This window comes from Chroicocephalus ridibundus, chromosome 1 (genome assembly GCF_963924245.1).
Source record: "Chroicocephalus ridibundus chromosome 1, bChrRid1.1, whole genome shotgun sequence".
Taxonomy (NCBI): domain Eukaryota; kingdom Metazoa; phylum Chordata; class Aves; order Charadriiformes; family Laridae; genus Chroicocephalus; species Chroicocephalus ridibundus.
This window is the reverse complement of record NC_086284.1, coordinates 82,622,847-82,638,889: the sequence shown is the minus strand read 5'-3', so window position 1 is coordinate 82,638,889 and position 16,043 is coordinate 82,622,847. Positions and strand designations below refer to the sequence as shown.

The 16,043-nt window shown below is 38.4% G+C and overlaps 1 protein-coding gene across 3 annotated transcripts in view; it reads right to left on the bottom strand.

Annotated features, from left to right (window-relative positions):
- Window positions 1-16,043, bottom strand: part of WWC3 (WWC family member 3) — a 104,576-nt gene that overhangs the window by 4,557 nt on the left and 83,976 nt on the right. For 2 of the 3 annotated variants that reach the window (XM_063341409.1, XM_063341425.1), the window contains exons 14-22: window positions 15,398-15,484; window positions 13,129-13,321; window positions 8,895-9,062; window positions 8,082-8,233; window positions 6,067-6,226; window positions 4,729-4,893; window positions 3,332-3,424; window positions 2,066-2,296; window positions 1,215-1,342 (exon numbers count right to left, since the gene is read on the bottom strand). In XM_063341409.1, coding sequence (XP_063197479.1) covers window positions 1,215-1,342; window positions 2,066-2,296; window positions 3,332-3,424; window positions 4,729-4,893; window positions 6,067-6,226; window positions 8,082-8,233; window positions 8,895-9,062; window positions 13,129-13,321; window positions 15,398-15,484 — 1,377 coding nt within the window. The remainder of the gene's footprint in view (window positions 1-1,214; window positions 1,343-2,065; window positions 2,297-3,331; window positions 3,425-4,728; window positions 4,894-6,066; window positions 6,227-8,081; window positions 8,234-8,894; window positions 9,063-13,128; window positions 13,322-15,397; window positions 15,485-16,043) is intronic. The other variant, XM_063341417.1, reaches the window with a different exon arrangement.

The window sequence follows — 16,043 nt, the reverse complement described above, 5'->3', positions numbered from 1 at the left end:
ACATGCTGGAGGGAAGGGATGCCATCCAGAGGGACCTGGACAGGCTGGAGAGGTGGGCCCATGCCAACCTCATGAAGTTCAACAAGACCAAGTGCAAGGTCCTCCATCTGGGTCGGGGCAATCCCAAGCACCGATATAGGCTGGGCAGTGACTGGCTTGAGAGCAGCCCTGAAGAAAAGGACTTGGGGGTGCTGGTGGACGAGAGGCTCAATATGAGCCGTCAGTGTGCACCAGCAGCCCAGAAAGCCAATCGTATCCTGGGCTGCATCAGGAGAAGCGTGGCCAGCAGGTCAAGGGAGGTGATTCTCCCCCTCTACTCCACTCTCATGAGACCCCACCTGCAGTACTGCGTCCAATTCTGGAGTCCCCACTACAAGAGAGAGATGGACGTGCTGAAACGTGTCCAGACAAGGGCCACGAGGATGATCAGAGGGCTGGAGCACCTCTCCTATGAGGACAGGCTGAGAGAGTTGGGGTTGTTCAGTCTGGAGAAAAGAAGGCTCCGAGGAGACCTTATAGTGGCCTACCTTAAGGGGGCCTACAAAAAAGCTGGTGAGGGACTTTTTAGGATGTTGGGTAATGGTAGGACTAGGGGGAACGGATTAAAACTAGACATGGGTCGATCCAGACAGGATGTAAGGAAGAAGTTCTTCACCATGAGGGTGGTGAGGCACTGGAACAGGTTGCCCAGAGAGGTGGTGGAAGCCCCATCCCTGGAAGTTTTTAAGGCCAGGCGGGATGGGGCTTTGAGCAACCTGATCTAGTGTGAGATGTCCCTGCCCATGGGAGGGGGGCTGGAACGAGATGATCTTTAAGGTCCCTTCCAACCCTAACAATTTTACGATTCTATGATTCTATCTATTTATATCCACAGGCTTGCACTGAAAAACTGACAAATCATTGGAACTTAATAGTGACTAGACTAAGATGAATCATGTAAGCTAAGATTGCACTTGAAGACTTTTTTTTTTTTTTTAAATTTCATGTGTTTTGGAATTGTAAAACTGCAATTTTACCTTAGCTTTGGCTCTTTGCACTACAAATAATTCAAAGGAAACTCTTGTGTCCAAATCAATATAGTTAAATAATAATCAGTTTAAAATTACCGACTACACAGAAGCCACACAGAATTGAAGCTAAATGCTTCAGAGAGCTTTAATCTCTCTAATGAACTGTTGCTACGCTATGCTACTGCAGTACACGTTACCACTTACCTAAAAGTCTGCACCTGAATAGGCTCCTTCTGATTTTGCCCACGCAACTGGTATATTTCTTTTGATGCTTTCTTTAGCATCTTTTCAGCTGCTTGCTCTTGGTGATGTTCAAATTTGGTCTGTCTGGTCTGAAAACAAGAATATAATGCTGGAAATGGTCATGTGAATAAATAAAACCCAAGTTAAAATAATGGATTTTTTTTCCACTCATCACAGTAAAGAAAGCACACAGTACGTTGTCTGAAACAGCTGATCATCTAAGAACTACAAATTCGAAAGACTGACAGTATTATATTGTATTAAATTCATGAAATTTACTGCACATAGATCTGTCAAACAAGACCTTAAAATAAATTTAGGCTCACTCTTCATCTCAGATAATCCAATGGCAATTTTGTTTGTTGCGCAGTTTTTCCCTCTTTTTGCCTATAATTTCTTTCTTTAAGAAAAGGGAAAAAAAAAATCTATACGCTTAGGGGACATTCCAAATACTCATAAAAAATGAAATATCAAATCAGCAAAATTTCTTTCAAAGATCACAAATAAGGAAACCATTAAAGTTAAAATAATAAATATCTAAAAAAAAATGCAAATGAAAACACAAAAAAAACCCAAACCAAAAACTGCCACTGACAAATAGTGCCACTGTCCAGTAATTGTCTTCAAATAAATACAAAGTTTGGTAACAGTCAATGCAATCATTTTTATTGTGCTAACTTCAAGAACATAGAAACAACATTCGTTGTTTGAAGTTCTGTAAAAACAGCTCTTTATAACATCTTGTGGCAATCAAGAAATTTTGAAACCGTAAGTTTCTGAACATGTTGAGCGCTCATCTCATATTACCATACCTGCCTCTCTGCTTCCTTCAACAAGTTCCGGAATCGCTCATCCCGAAGGACCCAGTGGGGTAGATCTGTCTGCCCTCTGAGTTGGGCATCTTCCAGACGCTGTCTCAACTCTCTTAAAACACATATCTCCTCATTCAGCTGTCTCTGTCTAGTTCTGGATGCCTGGAGATCCAGCTCCAGGTCTAAGGATGTCCTTGCCATAAGCTCAGCCAAAGATGATCTGCAGGACTGCTGAGTTATTAGGATTCAAATAAAATGCAAAACGTATTACTCTCAACATGGTATACTGGCCTATTTTAGCTATATAGAAGCATACATTTTCTATACTTACTTCATACACAAAGTTTTTCTTGACACAAAGTTTTGGAGAGATTATTTATAACCCACAGTGAAAAGCTAACTGGCTGTAGGGGTTTTCCACACCATACATAAACCTCTTCAATTAATGCTTTCTACTGCCTCATTTTGGCTTATAAATATTTAACTAATTTAAGTTTATGGACCAAACTTTCATCTTAGGATGATAATAAAAGTGATGCAGTGTGAAAAACTCATAACTGAGGCATGACATCAGGAAATACTCTACTGAGTAAGATTCCCCTTAAAGGGCTTTATTCAGTATTGGGTTTAAGATGCATTCTGAATCAAAATGGGAGGCATGGCTGTCTACTTGCCTACACCAGCACTAAATTAACTTCTGCTGACTGCGCTAAGCCATATGCCATTTATACACAAGGCATTACCACCTTACCTGCCCTTCTTTGCCTACTTCTTCTGCAGAGTGCAGGGTGGCACGAGGGAGAAAGGAAAGCTTAACCTATTAATTTCTGAACACCTGGGCCTCAAATACTACAGTCTGCCAGGCTGCGCAGGAGGGGAGCTCAATGTTTTACTGTCACATTCACACACATTTCTCTAGGCCTGCACCCTGCATCATAAACTAGATTTTAAAAACAAAGTCTACATCTAAATCATTATGAATTCAGTCCCCGTTAAACTAATTCTTGTCTGCCACGCTTTTTTTTTTTCCTCCTCAATAATTCTTCACAACTATGTTTCACTTCTCTATGTCTACCTTTTTGCTTAAAAAACCCAAACCACACCCAAAACATGCACGCACCACCACCAACCCCCACACACATTACAGAAGCCTCATACGTCTCCTAGAAACATCAGAACGTACCAGTAGTCATCTACAGCTTAGGTATAAAAGTACCAGCATTCTACCACCTTAGTGAAAAGTAACAATCAGTTTCCTAGGCATACCTGCTTATACCGTAGAGTACGCCTCTCCAACGTATTCCGGATGAAAGGGGACTTCCTTGGCAGGGTTGAACTGTCGCTGTCACTGCGATACAGCTGATTAGAAAAGATAATGAAAACACAGATTGCTTACAAGGTCATCTACATTAAGAAATCTGGAAATTTTTTCTGCTTTTGAAATTTATTTTTAGAAGTAGATGGAAATTGTCTTGTTTTAAGCAACTGTTTTTTTCAGCTTTAGTCATTTATAAATATTTATATATAATAGTGCTCATCCTGTATAGTTACAATAATTCAAGAAAACTTCAAAATCATCAATGTTTTACTGGTAAGCTTCATCAAGCATTCTACTAAAAATCAAATAAAATGTAACCTCAAAAAGGGGGAAAGGGGAGCTAAAGGCCATCATATTTCTTCCTAAAGCATTTGCTGTCACGGGCACAAACAATACAGCCTCCCACTTTTTCCCCCCACTCTGACTTTAAGTAAGTGCAGATTAAGTGTGGGTGTTTAACAATCTTTTCCTTTTTGCACTATCTTTGTTTTGGTGCATGAGTGTGTTTTACTCACATTCCCTATATCACAAACAGATATAGAATCCAGAAATCAAACTAAAGAATTTGCAGCGGTCCACAGATGCACTGCGTGCAATGTAAGTAAGAGAGCAAAAACCAGAAAATCCTTAGCTTCGGAAAAAGCACAGAAGTTAAAAATCATTCCTGCATTTTCAAACTCAAGCTCTCAAAAGCTTATGAAAGAGCACAATTAAAGCTACGTGCATTCCAACAATATTGCAAAATCAATACCCATGTATTGATGCGCAAAACTATGAGCCAACCGCTTGTTAAGACTTTTGCTGTTGAACACAGCAACCACCTAACATGAGCTTGAAAACTGCTGTGCCAGTCCTCAATTACTTGCACCGGTGCAGCCAGGAATCCCAGGTCTCACTGTAACAGGCATCCTATGACTGACATTCATGGCAGCCACCAGAGTCATCAAGAATCATTTTGTGATTCCCAAACTTTTAGGGTCCTGAAAATTAAACATGGCTTTTAAGGTGTTTATACACCTCATTAAACAGCATTGTACCTCTGTAAAATCAATCACCTTGGTTGCCTAACATCTAAGGTTGCCAGGGAAAAGAGCTCAATATCTAATTTGTCATAGATTTGTAAATTTTAAATGAAATAAATTTGGGTTTAAAGTATTAAAAAAGGACCAGGGGACTTCTTCCCCACTGCAATATTAAAAATCAATGAAAGATTATTCATTAGTATTAAAAAGTAGTATTTGTTTCTTATAAATTTAATAAAGTCTTAAAAAGAAATTATTAAAAAATGTACAAAATACTTGTGTGGAGCACCACCCCCTCCCCTTTCTTTTTAAGGCTTACTCACTCTGCAAACGTATTGACTTCGTGCTCCAGGCGAGAAGGTCTGGGAACGAACAATGGTGCTACTGCGAACAAAAGCAGAACCCCGTGGCCTGCGGCTAGTTCTCTCTTTTGGAAGAATAGCAACTTCTTCAGGAAACAGATCCTCAGTGTTAGTTTCCTTATCCACCTAAAATTTCAATAAAGGATTTTTTTTTTTTTTAAGTTTTTCCTTATTTTCTCTTTCTCACCAAAAACAATCAGATATTTCAACAATACCAAAGGTAAACAATTTGCCCTGCTAGCTAGGTTCAAGTTTTAATGAGCACTGAGAACAGAAGATGAATCGCCTCCCTTTGTAAAAAAGTTTTAAATCTAGGTCATTCGAAATTATAAGATTACCTTTCAGAAGCCTTTGCTGGAACAGTAACAATTATGAGATGCAGTTATAAGGTGAATCATAGCTGCAGAGCACAAAGACTGCATTCAGCATTGGCAATTGGGCATTAACCAAGCTACCACCTGATCTCCAGCCTCAACAGAAGAAAACTGAGTCACCTTTCAATAAGCAAGGTGACTCTGAAGCAAGCAACCACCTTAAAACCAGAGAAAGTCAAATGAAGAGAAGAAACTCAACAAAAGGGAACTGAAAGACTTAAAAATTATACACAAACACTGAAATATCCAGAAATACAGAAAACAGATGCTACTCTAGCAAAGCTTCTGAAATTTAAGAGAACTCACTCCTCAATAGGAGGTATGATCTTCCCTAAAGGCACACAAACAGCTTATGTTCCGCTACTTCAATGGAAGCGTGCCGATTTTCAGGTTGTTCAGGATTATTTTCAATGTCTCATATCTTGAATACAAAAGATTTTAAATATCAGTTTCAGCACAATTGTTCTGAAAATTTCAGCTATATTTATTGTATCACTGAAACAGCAACGCCAGTCTTAAAACATTAAGCTTCTTTCTTTACAATTCCTTCAAAAATTCTTATTTCTAAGAGCACTGGAATTTGATCATGATCATCTCTGTTACAATTTCAGGTCAACACAGACATTGACACGAGTGCATATTTACATATTAGATAAAGGCCACAGTAAAAACAGCTTCCCTCTTGATGTAAGAAAAACTAATTCTGTCCAGAAATAACTAGCAGGCAACCAAAACACCCTGCCCTAAAGAGGGTATTTTTAACAACTCAAAAGGCACGCTGCTGTCACAAAGGCAGTGCTCACAAAGGGTTGTTAATGGCATTTCTGATTCTTTTCTCTCCTGACCCATTCAGACTCAAACTCAAGGAGCACCAGTAGCACACTGTGTGCGCACCAGGCAGCATGGCAGTTTCTTCTCTCATTACCTTTAGTGGTGGAGGCTGCATTTTTCCAGAACTGTACTGGCCTGCTTGAGCTGCAAACACATGTCCAGCTAACGAATCCCTGCAAAATGGCTCTGGATAAGGAGGACTAGTCTGGGTACAATTACTGCATCCACTGTCAACAGATTCTGCTTGCCAACTCCTAAAGGCAGAACATCACAAAAATTTTGTAGGTATTAAAAAAACCTCATGCAATTATGCGTCACATTTATATATTTCGTTATTCAGGTCAGCATGTCATTTTAGATTACTATTTCTCCAATAAAAGCCCAGAATTTTGAAAGGGAGAACATATCCCACTTGCATTTCTGCAGACGCACAGACAAGCAAATACATTTCACGCAAAAAAAAAAAGTAATAAAAAAATCACCTTCCCTAATTTTCTTAAAGCATATGTTCTAGTATTTATAACAATACTAAGAAAACAGTAACAAAACCTGATGCGTTATGGTCTAGACAAGTGGTCTGTGCGGTGGGTGGGGAACTGGCTGACAGGCCCCACCCAGAGGGTGGTGGTAAATAACTCCTTTTCAAACTGGCAACCTGTCACAAGTGGGGTCCATAAGGGATCGATCCTGGGCCCAACGCTGTTTAATATCTTCATAAGTGATCGGGATGATGGGATCAAGTGTACCCTGACGAAGTTTGCAGATGACACCAAATTGAGTGGGGAAATGGACACTTCAGAAGGGAGACCCACCCTGCAGGAAGACCTGGATAGGCTGGAAGAGTGGGCTAACAAGAACCTTATGAAGTCCAACAAGGATAAGTGTAAGGTCTTGCCCCTGGGAAAATGTAATCCAGGAGTGCAGCACAGGCTGGGATCTACCCAGCTGGGGAGCAGCTCTGTGGAAAGGGACCTGAGGGTCCTGGTAGACAACAAGCTCAATATGAGCCAACAGTGTGCTGCTGCGGCAAAGCCAGCCAACAGGATGCCGGGTTACATCAACAAGGGCATCACCAGCAGAGGCAAAGAAGTCATTATCCCACTCTACTCAATGCTTGTCAGGCCACACCTGGAATGCTGCATTCAGTTTTGGTCCCCACTATACACAAAAGATGTGGACAGGCTGGAGAGGGTCCAAAGAAGGGCCACCAAGGTGATCAAAGGACTGGGAAGCCTGTCATATGAGGAAAGGCTGAGAGAACCAGGCTTGTCCAGCCTTGAGAAAAGAAGGCTTAGGGGAGACCTTATCACCATGTTCCAGTACTTAAAGGGTGGCTACAAAGAAGATGGAGACTCCCTTTTTACAAGGAGTCACATGGAAAAGACAAGGGGTGATGGGTACAAGTTACTCCTAAGGAGATTCCAATTGGATGCAGGAGGAATATTTTTCACAATGCGAACAACCAGCCATTGGAATAATCTCCCCAGGGAAGTGGTGTATTCCCCAACGTTGGACAATTTTAAGATTTGGCTGGACAGGGTGCTGGCCCATCTTGTCTAGACCACGCTTTTTCCAAGAGAGGTTGGACCAGATGATCCAGAGGTCCCTTCCAACCTGATATTCTATGATTCTGTGAAGAGGAAAAAATGCAACTCATGTAACAAACTAGGAGTATTATTAATGATGAAATAACACTGTAACAAACCTTGAGACAGTAAGAGCTGCACGCATGCAGCATGCATGTTCACTCCATAAGCACTGCAATGCGTATCTTTATTTGATAATTCCCATGTCAACACAAAATTATTATTTTTTTTAGTACAGTGCTGTTACAAACCCATTAGTCATCTCCTTAGCAAACTTTCTATTTGATATAATGTTTTTTGCCACTCCCTACATTCCAAGTCCTCTAAACTTAACCAGCTATTCAAATAAGGTTTTTTCCTGTTTGCACATCATCACATAATAGCAAAATTTTATATTTGTAACACTAACAGGGAGCAGACCCCAGAATAAGGACCTGCCGTTTCTCCAGCTGTATTTCAGACTATACCAGTGGTGTAAATATCATTCAGCTGTTTGACGAGGTATTTAAACTACTATTTGTACCTTTCTGATATGGCTTCTGCTTGATCTTCCTTTCTTTCCATCTCCAGGATTTCCTCCTCTGTGTACTCCAGTTTCACTCTCTCTTCTGCCAATTCTCTCTCAACTGCTTCCAGCTGGGCAGTGGTCCTAGCTAACAGGGCCGTCACTGCATCCTGAAAGGTAAACTAGACTTCAAATAAAACCATTTGAACAAGCCACTGTATTTAATGTATATTATTCAGAGAAAATAAAATAAAAATATAGCCATTGCATGTTTCTTAAAAAAACCAAACAAACAAACCAAAACATCTGCCCTGAATATTAATATGACCAAAAAGTACGTGGTGTTCCATGAAGGCAACTTCTCACAGAAACCGGTCAGACTTTATCTCACCATGGAGCATCACCCAGCAAGTTAGGTCAGAAAAGACCTCTGAAGGTCACCTAGTTCGATGTCCCGCTCAAAGCAGGGACAGCTTCATAGCCACATCAGGCTGCTCAGGGCCCAGACAAGGGCTTAAAAATCTCCAAGGATAGAAATCGTACAACCTTTCTCGACAGCCTCTTGCAGTGTGGTGGCAGAAATTTGTAATGAGTTTTAATTAGTTGGACTAGGAAGTATGCACACAAACATACGCACAGTACTATTTCAAGTACCTGTCCAGATATGATCTAGCTTTTAATTATTCTTTTAAATTCCAGTTCTTGCCACAAGAGCTAAATTAAGGTATCACCTTCCATGCACTTTGAAAACAAACTGCACCTCAGATAAGATCACAACCAACCACCCAGCAGGTCAAATAAAATAAACAAATCACTTTTTCAGAGACATACTGTTTTAACTGTAGTTACATTTCCAGAAGACCGGGGAACGCTTTCTTCACACTGGTTTTTGTTCTTTGCTCTCTGGGGGTCAGAACCAGTGAAGATCTGAACAGAGTACCAGTGAAGCTGCATCTCACCAGAACTCTCTGCATCAGTCAGGTTTATCTGAGCAATGCCCTGTAAACAAAAAAAAAGCATTGACCACAATAAGATAAATATACACAGCAGGACAGATATATTCTCATTTGAAGAGTATTTTACTTATAAGTAAAAACCCAACTTTATCAAATACTAATAGTGCCTCTTAAAAAGAGATGGTTTTGTTCTTTTGTGTTATAATGTCTAAGATACTGAATTTCTAGCCTCTTGCTTACTACCAGAAAGGATCAGAGTAGATACTCTATTTTCTTAAGTTGAAAAATAAAATTTCTATGACTGATGTAGATATGATTGTTACAGTTGACAGCTCTTAATATTTTTATTAAAAAATTCTATCAATGACATATCTTATTTTTATTACTTTAATCTGTTTTCTTTTGAAAGAACTATATTCTGAGATACCTTTCCATTCTCTGGTCCTCAGAGGCATCTTCCGAATCTGCCTATTTATATCCTAAGTTAGTCAAACGAGTCATTAAGCCATTTTTCCACTTTCCAAGCCATCCTCACATCTCCCAGATTCAGGTGTAAACACGTTTAATGAAGGCTTCTCACTAAAAGTATTCCCCACTTTTAAGTAGCCCTACTCCATCAGCCAGTGTTTGTGTAAGAAATTTATGAGTGGTGTTGACTAAATGAAAAAGAGCTGTGAGCAAATCCATGCTGTTTGTTTTGTGTTGTTTTTATTTTATTTTATTTTTAAATCAGTTCACTAGCTAGACCTAGCTATGATTTTATATTAACTATCCTTTAATTACTGCTTTTGTCTTTATCTGGCTATCTCTACAACCTGTTCGTTCCATGCTAATCAACCACATACTAAGAATGTTTTCAGTTATATCACTGGAAAAATCATATAAAGTGTTTTAATCTCTCGCAAAACAAACAGCTGCATGCAATGATTCTAACTGTAAAGGCAGTAGGAAATGTATACAGAAACTGCATTCAACTTTAAGCAGGTAAAGAAACAGTTAATTAGAAAATAATAATTTTTAAAAATCATGTATTGTTTTTCCAAGACGAATGTTCCCCCAGGCTCTGTTTAAATAGGTGTATAAAGGACAATGGAGAAAAGTTTTTGAGCCTAACAAAAGAATGTCACATTAGGATACAACATGTTACTGAGAACGTCATTTCATGTCAGTATATTGGATGCTATAGAAATGCCTTTTCTTTTACATATAGAACAGAGATGTCTTCTAATTACCTACTTAGTTCTGACACAGTATAAGAAAGAAACATGTGTCAAATACTCACACTTCTGCATCAGATTTGGAAAAAGTTTAACATGTGCTGGGTTTGGTTTTAGGGGTAGAGGGGAAAGCTGTTTTCCTGTCACCAATATTGGAAAAAACATATGTGGACTCTTAAGATGCCTGACACTGCCCTACACACCACATGTATTAAGCTGCTAAGGAGCCATGCCAAAGAAGCTGTTACTTCGAAGTGAATGATTAATTGGGTAGAAAAATCACCATCAAACCCAATTAATAATTATCAGTACTGAAAGGACTAATTAATATTTCACCTCCACCTCGAGATTTGGAGCTTGCTCAAAAGGATGAAGAAACCAAGATGGGTCTGCTAGCGGCCTGTCCCATGCCTGCTCTGACACATTTGTTAACAGCTTCCATGGTGGAATAAAAGTAAAAGTTCTTATGAATTTCTCAGTGATGTTAAACAAAGGGATTACAAAATTTATGAGAAAAGGATGAGAATTTAAAATGATGTTAAAAAAACACTGGATGGATGTTCTGAAATAAAAACCAAGAAACACAAGAAGATAAATGTTACACTTGAAAAGAAGAATTCAACTAAATTAAGACACGGGGAATAACTGGTTGGTCAGGGCTGTAAAAGATCAGAAACTGGGAGTGAAACAACGCCATGTGACTGCGAGAAAGGCAATCACATTTCTTTGATGTTTTAACATGAGCAACATATGCTAATCATGGAAAATAACAACTGCTTTATCTCAACATTGATGAGGCCACCAGGGAAAAAATAAGCCAACTTAAGGAAGTACAGTTTCAGAAAGCTGAAGGAAAACAGAAAAAGATCTTTAAGCAAGACAGGGTATACGAGTAAAAAGTTGAGGAACGGAAAGACCATCCCACAAGTTTAATAGATTTACTTCTCTATGTAAGTGATGTTTAGAACTATTTTCCAGAATATTTTCTTTTTTCCTTTTTTTTCCCCCATTACCTGTTACGTAAAATATTTGTATAACTTAGGATAGACTCCAGCCTGCCTTGCGCATTTAGGAAAGCCTTAAACTGGCATAATCTAATTGAAAAGAAGGCAGTCATCAAGAACTTCAGAACTATATGGATGACTAAATAGATGGAAAGAGCCCCGCAAACTCAGTGGAAGAGACTTTTGAAAGAAAATTACAGAGGCCATCACAGTGGTTTCTAAGAGAGGTAGCAAATGATTTCGCAGTTTGAGGAAATGCTTGTTTTCAATTTACAGCAAAAGAGGGCAACGATCATAATCTTTAAATACATACTTCAATGCAACTACCTTAAGAAACTGGGGCATTGCTTCTCTCTTTTTGAGCAACATTTCTAATTTACCCTCAAGTATGTTATGAACTACCGTAAACAAAGATTTTTCTGACAAAACTACACTAAGAGTATGAAAGAAAAAATTCCCACCAACATAACCTGAAGACCTATCATTTTTTGCTAATTCAGTAATAGCAGTTAAAATAAAAGCGCCCTAAACTTAGGTGCACTTCTGTCAATATAAAGACGGTTTACACTGAAATAGCTATTCAGCTTCCTAGAGGAACAGGCTATAACAAGATAAAACATTTTACACCAATATATCCAGACCATTCTTGGGATGGTTTCTCTTTTGTTATGCTGTAGTTCAAAAATGACAAAACTTCCTACTGTAGACATGATCTTTGGTCCACTTCCATCAACATTAAGACCACTCTTTATAGAAGACATTACCCTAAAACATAGTTTTAAAGGTGGACTAAAAAACATGCACTCTTGACCACGTTTGCTCAAATAAACACCTCTTATCCATAGTCCAGCACAACAGTGAGATGCCTGTACCTCTTAACTACTTTGATAGGCTTAAAAAAAAAAATATTTCACTAACCCACTCAAGCCCCTCACTGAAATGCCACTGACTTCAAAATAACCAGGACATCAGCCCCAAGGCAGATTTATTTAAGCATATTTACATTTGACAATAGCTAAATGAAGCTAACATTTAACACATCTAAAGTTAACATAGTTAACACATGTAAGCTATTTAAACAACAGCTACATTTATTTGTTTGCACCTGCATCAGCTATCTCAATCAGTTTAAAGTAAAAGATATAACAGAAACCTGCCTGGACCACTATTATTCTGCAACAAAGTTAAAACTGATATAATCAACAGTCTTCTTCAACAGCTGTTAAATAGCAATAAGGGGTTTGTATTTGTTATCATTTTATTAGGAAACTATTTTACGGATACTGGTTGATCGTGCACACGTTACAGTGCCACGCAGAAACAGAAGTCTCGAGGACACCATAGTCTAAAAGCTTCAGATGAAGCCTTTGGGGAAAAGTTTTAAGTTTTACACAATGCTTTACCTCTTGCACCAAAATTTAGCAACGGCAGATTTTTCAACTTTTCCCAAAGCAGGCATTTGTTAGAAACACATGAAATAAATACAAAAATTAACTCCTTATCTACCAAATCCCATAGCAATGAATGTAAACCTCATATCAATTTTCACCATGCCTCTGCAACGTAATAGTAAACAACAGTACAGATAACATTACTTTCAACATTGCTTAAAACGCTCCAATTCTCAACCTCTGCTAACTTTGCTAATTATTTCCAAGACTTTGCATAACCTAAAATGCCCATATTTCAACTTAAAAAAAAAAAATCACACCTTTTTTATTACCAGAATTATACTTACGTATGTGAACAAACACACACGAACACATAACTCTATCAGCACCTCTTATGGAAAAACAGTCTTCACTTTCTCTTTTTAATCTTAAAAATTACTCTTCAAGTAACTTTAGTTTCCCATGCCACAGGGCTTTTAAGAAAAAGGACGACTTACCAATAGTTCTTCTTGTTGCTGATGGTCAACTGAACAGATATACAGCTGCAGTGATTTTAATTTCAAAACACTTGAATGCACGGGGATTCGGAAAACTTCATTAAATATTAACGGAGTTTGGAATTCCAAAGCTCTAGAGCAGTAAGTGGTTGGTGTGCCTGACTCAAGTGGTGGCAAATAAACTCTCACATGACTGGGAACAGCAAAATAGACAAATAGCACAATTCAGACAAAGAAAGCTATTTTGCATTTCTCAAAATCAAGCTAAGCAAAAACATCAGCGTAACTTCTACACTAAGAATCTGCTCTGGAATCTCCTCGTTACAGAAATTTACTTCTTAACTCAGAAGAACTGCAAAGCTGATTTGGAAACACTAACTTTTTCTAACTAAAACGAAACTTTTTTTTAACTTGGTGCTTAAGCAGAGGCACCAAGTGGCACTTGAGATGCCCTGAGGTATCCAAAGCATCTACATGTGGCTAGAAAATATGACATAGGATCTATGGGAGAGCTACAGCCTTCCTGAGCAGCAGCAGCTGGAGGCCAGGTGCTATGCTATGATATTTCAAATGGAAACACATGCCTATGTTTAGTCAACTGAATTGCCCTGTAAGTGTCACTCATCCATTTCTTGCTTACACCCACTAAGCATACCTCCCCCCGCCATGAAGAAACTCAGCCCAAAAGGATGGCAGAAAAGTCTATGACGAGTGTATCCATCTGCCATCTTAAAAAACAAACTTAAATATGTGGTACCATCTCATTTGAGACTCCAAGCCAAAAATCAAAATCCACAACCATTTTAATCTGACAGAAGGCAGCAGATCTACTTAGAGAAGTGTTTCTGTGTTCTCCCTCTCCTGACTGCTTGCCCAGCCCCTGCAATATCCTATTTTTTGCTATACCTTCCCTTGTGCCAGTAAACAGCTTCATGCAACTGTGTTGTGAACCAGATTAGAAAACCTAACTGGGTTAAAAAACTAACCTAGCACAAAAAGACTCAAGCATTCAAAAAGAAAGATCCAGCTCAGAGGCTCTCTTAAATTGGCTACACAGCTGCATGAACTCTTATGCCACCAGAAAGGGGTTATTTCCTTTTCTAATCACAAGGCAACGTGGTTGAATCCTACTCAATACTCAATTTTTTCCCCCTATGGCACGCCCTTGCACTCAGATTGAAAACAAAGCAAAAGACCAACACTGATACGCTGACCTATATAAAGAATTTCCACTAGAGGTTTGTAGAGTTACCAAGATCAAGTATTCTCAACAAAGATCAACTCATTCAGTGAGATGTATGTCAATTTAACAACTCCCACAGAATGACTTATTTTACAATACAACAATGTTATCACACCTCCGTTTTCCAGTTTTCAAACAACCTCTCCCAGAGACAAAGAGCAACAATTTGCATGAGTCAAATTTCTTTAAAATATGTTAAGATACATATCACTAGATAAGACTGTGTTTTATGGTAACACTGCCATTATTTAAGAAACGTTAATTAGAACAAACTCAACAATCTTCTGTATAACGCAATATGGAATTTGAGTAAGTAGCACAGGCTGCCAGAGGTTAAAAAATTTAATTGTTTGTACTGATTCCCAGCTTTGTTAAAATTCTCTTCAGGTGTTTCACAGATATTCAAGGAGAGCTATAATGGCCGCAAAAGTCTGCAGATGTCCCAGTTGTGGGTTTTTTGCTGTTTGTGTGTTGTTCTGGGCTTGTTTTGTTTTGGTTTTGGGTTTTTTTTTGTTTGGTTAATTTGGGGGCTTTTTTTTTTATTATTATTTTTTAAAGATAAAGGGCAAGGTATCTCTCTTTCTTACTGATCAATATAGATGTGGCCATAGGAATTTGAGAAAATGACACTAAGCTTATTCTGGGATAGATCACAGATAAGCTGTAGAGGAACTGTAAAGGAAATAATATTTCTGGAATACTGCAAATAATGTAGACAGCTTTTTGGCCAGAAGTCATGGGGTGATGGAAGCATTACTTCGATGTTTTTGAACAAACTTTCCCGTACCTAATAAACGTAAGAACATAGGTCATTACAGACTACACTAGTTACCTGACCATTATGACAGAGATGCTATACAGAGGGCACTTTGTGTCCACAAAATTAACCCTTTCTTCTTGTAAGCTAAGACATACAGTCTTCTCCAAAAATGGCTTAATTCTGCATGAAAGCAAATAAATTTATGGTATTTATGATTGTGTCACAAAACAAGCAATGATCAGAATTTGGATGCAATTTAAGCTTACATTTTGCAGTTTTCTTTAACAACTAGAGTAGTAAAGTTCTTCAGCTGCAGTACATGGACTAACAGACATTCACTTCCACTGTCGTGCCTGGAAAATAAATTTCTTGTATTAGTCACCAAGCATCAATACTTTGCTTGAGAGATAAGAGATAAAAGACTTAAAGAATGTGAAAGAACCTTTTGCTGTGAAACGAATCTCTTACACTAATCAGTTTTAAGCAAAAGCAATTACAAATCTCACACTGATAACAGAACTTTATTAGTAATATTATCTACAGTAACAAAAGTATCATAACTACGAGAGTTAAACGTTATTCAATTTGAAAAGAATAACATTCCTTACTCTTGAACAGGTTTTATAAAATACATTCCTTGGTTTAAACAGTTACACCATACGTGTGTATGTGCGTGTGCACATGTGTACATATCTGTTACATTAGAAAAGTCAGTCTGCATTATTTTCATGGGTTAATGTTAATGAAAATCAACTAAAAAAAAACCCTACTCGTTCGTATCAGCATGAATTTTTAAATGGAACTAACAAACTTGGTTGAGATTTGAGAACGCCCAGGCTTGTGAATTTCCAAGGGGTAGAGATGATTCTGGAGGGTTGTCTAAAATACAACCATCCTGCCTTGCACTGCTAT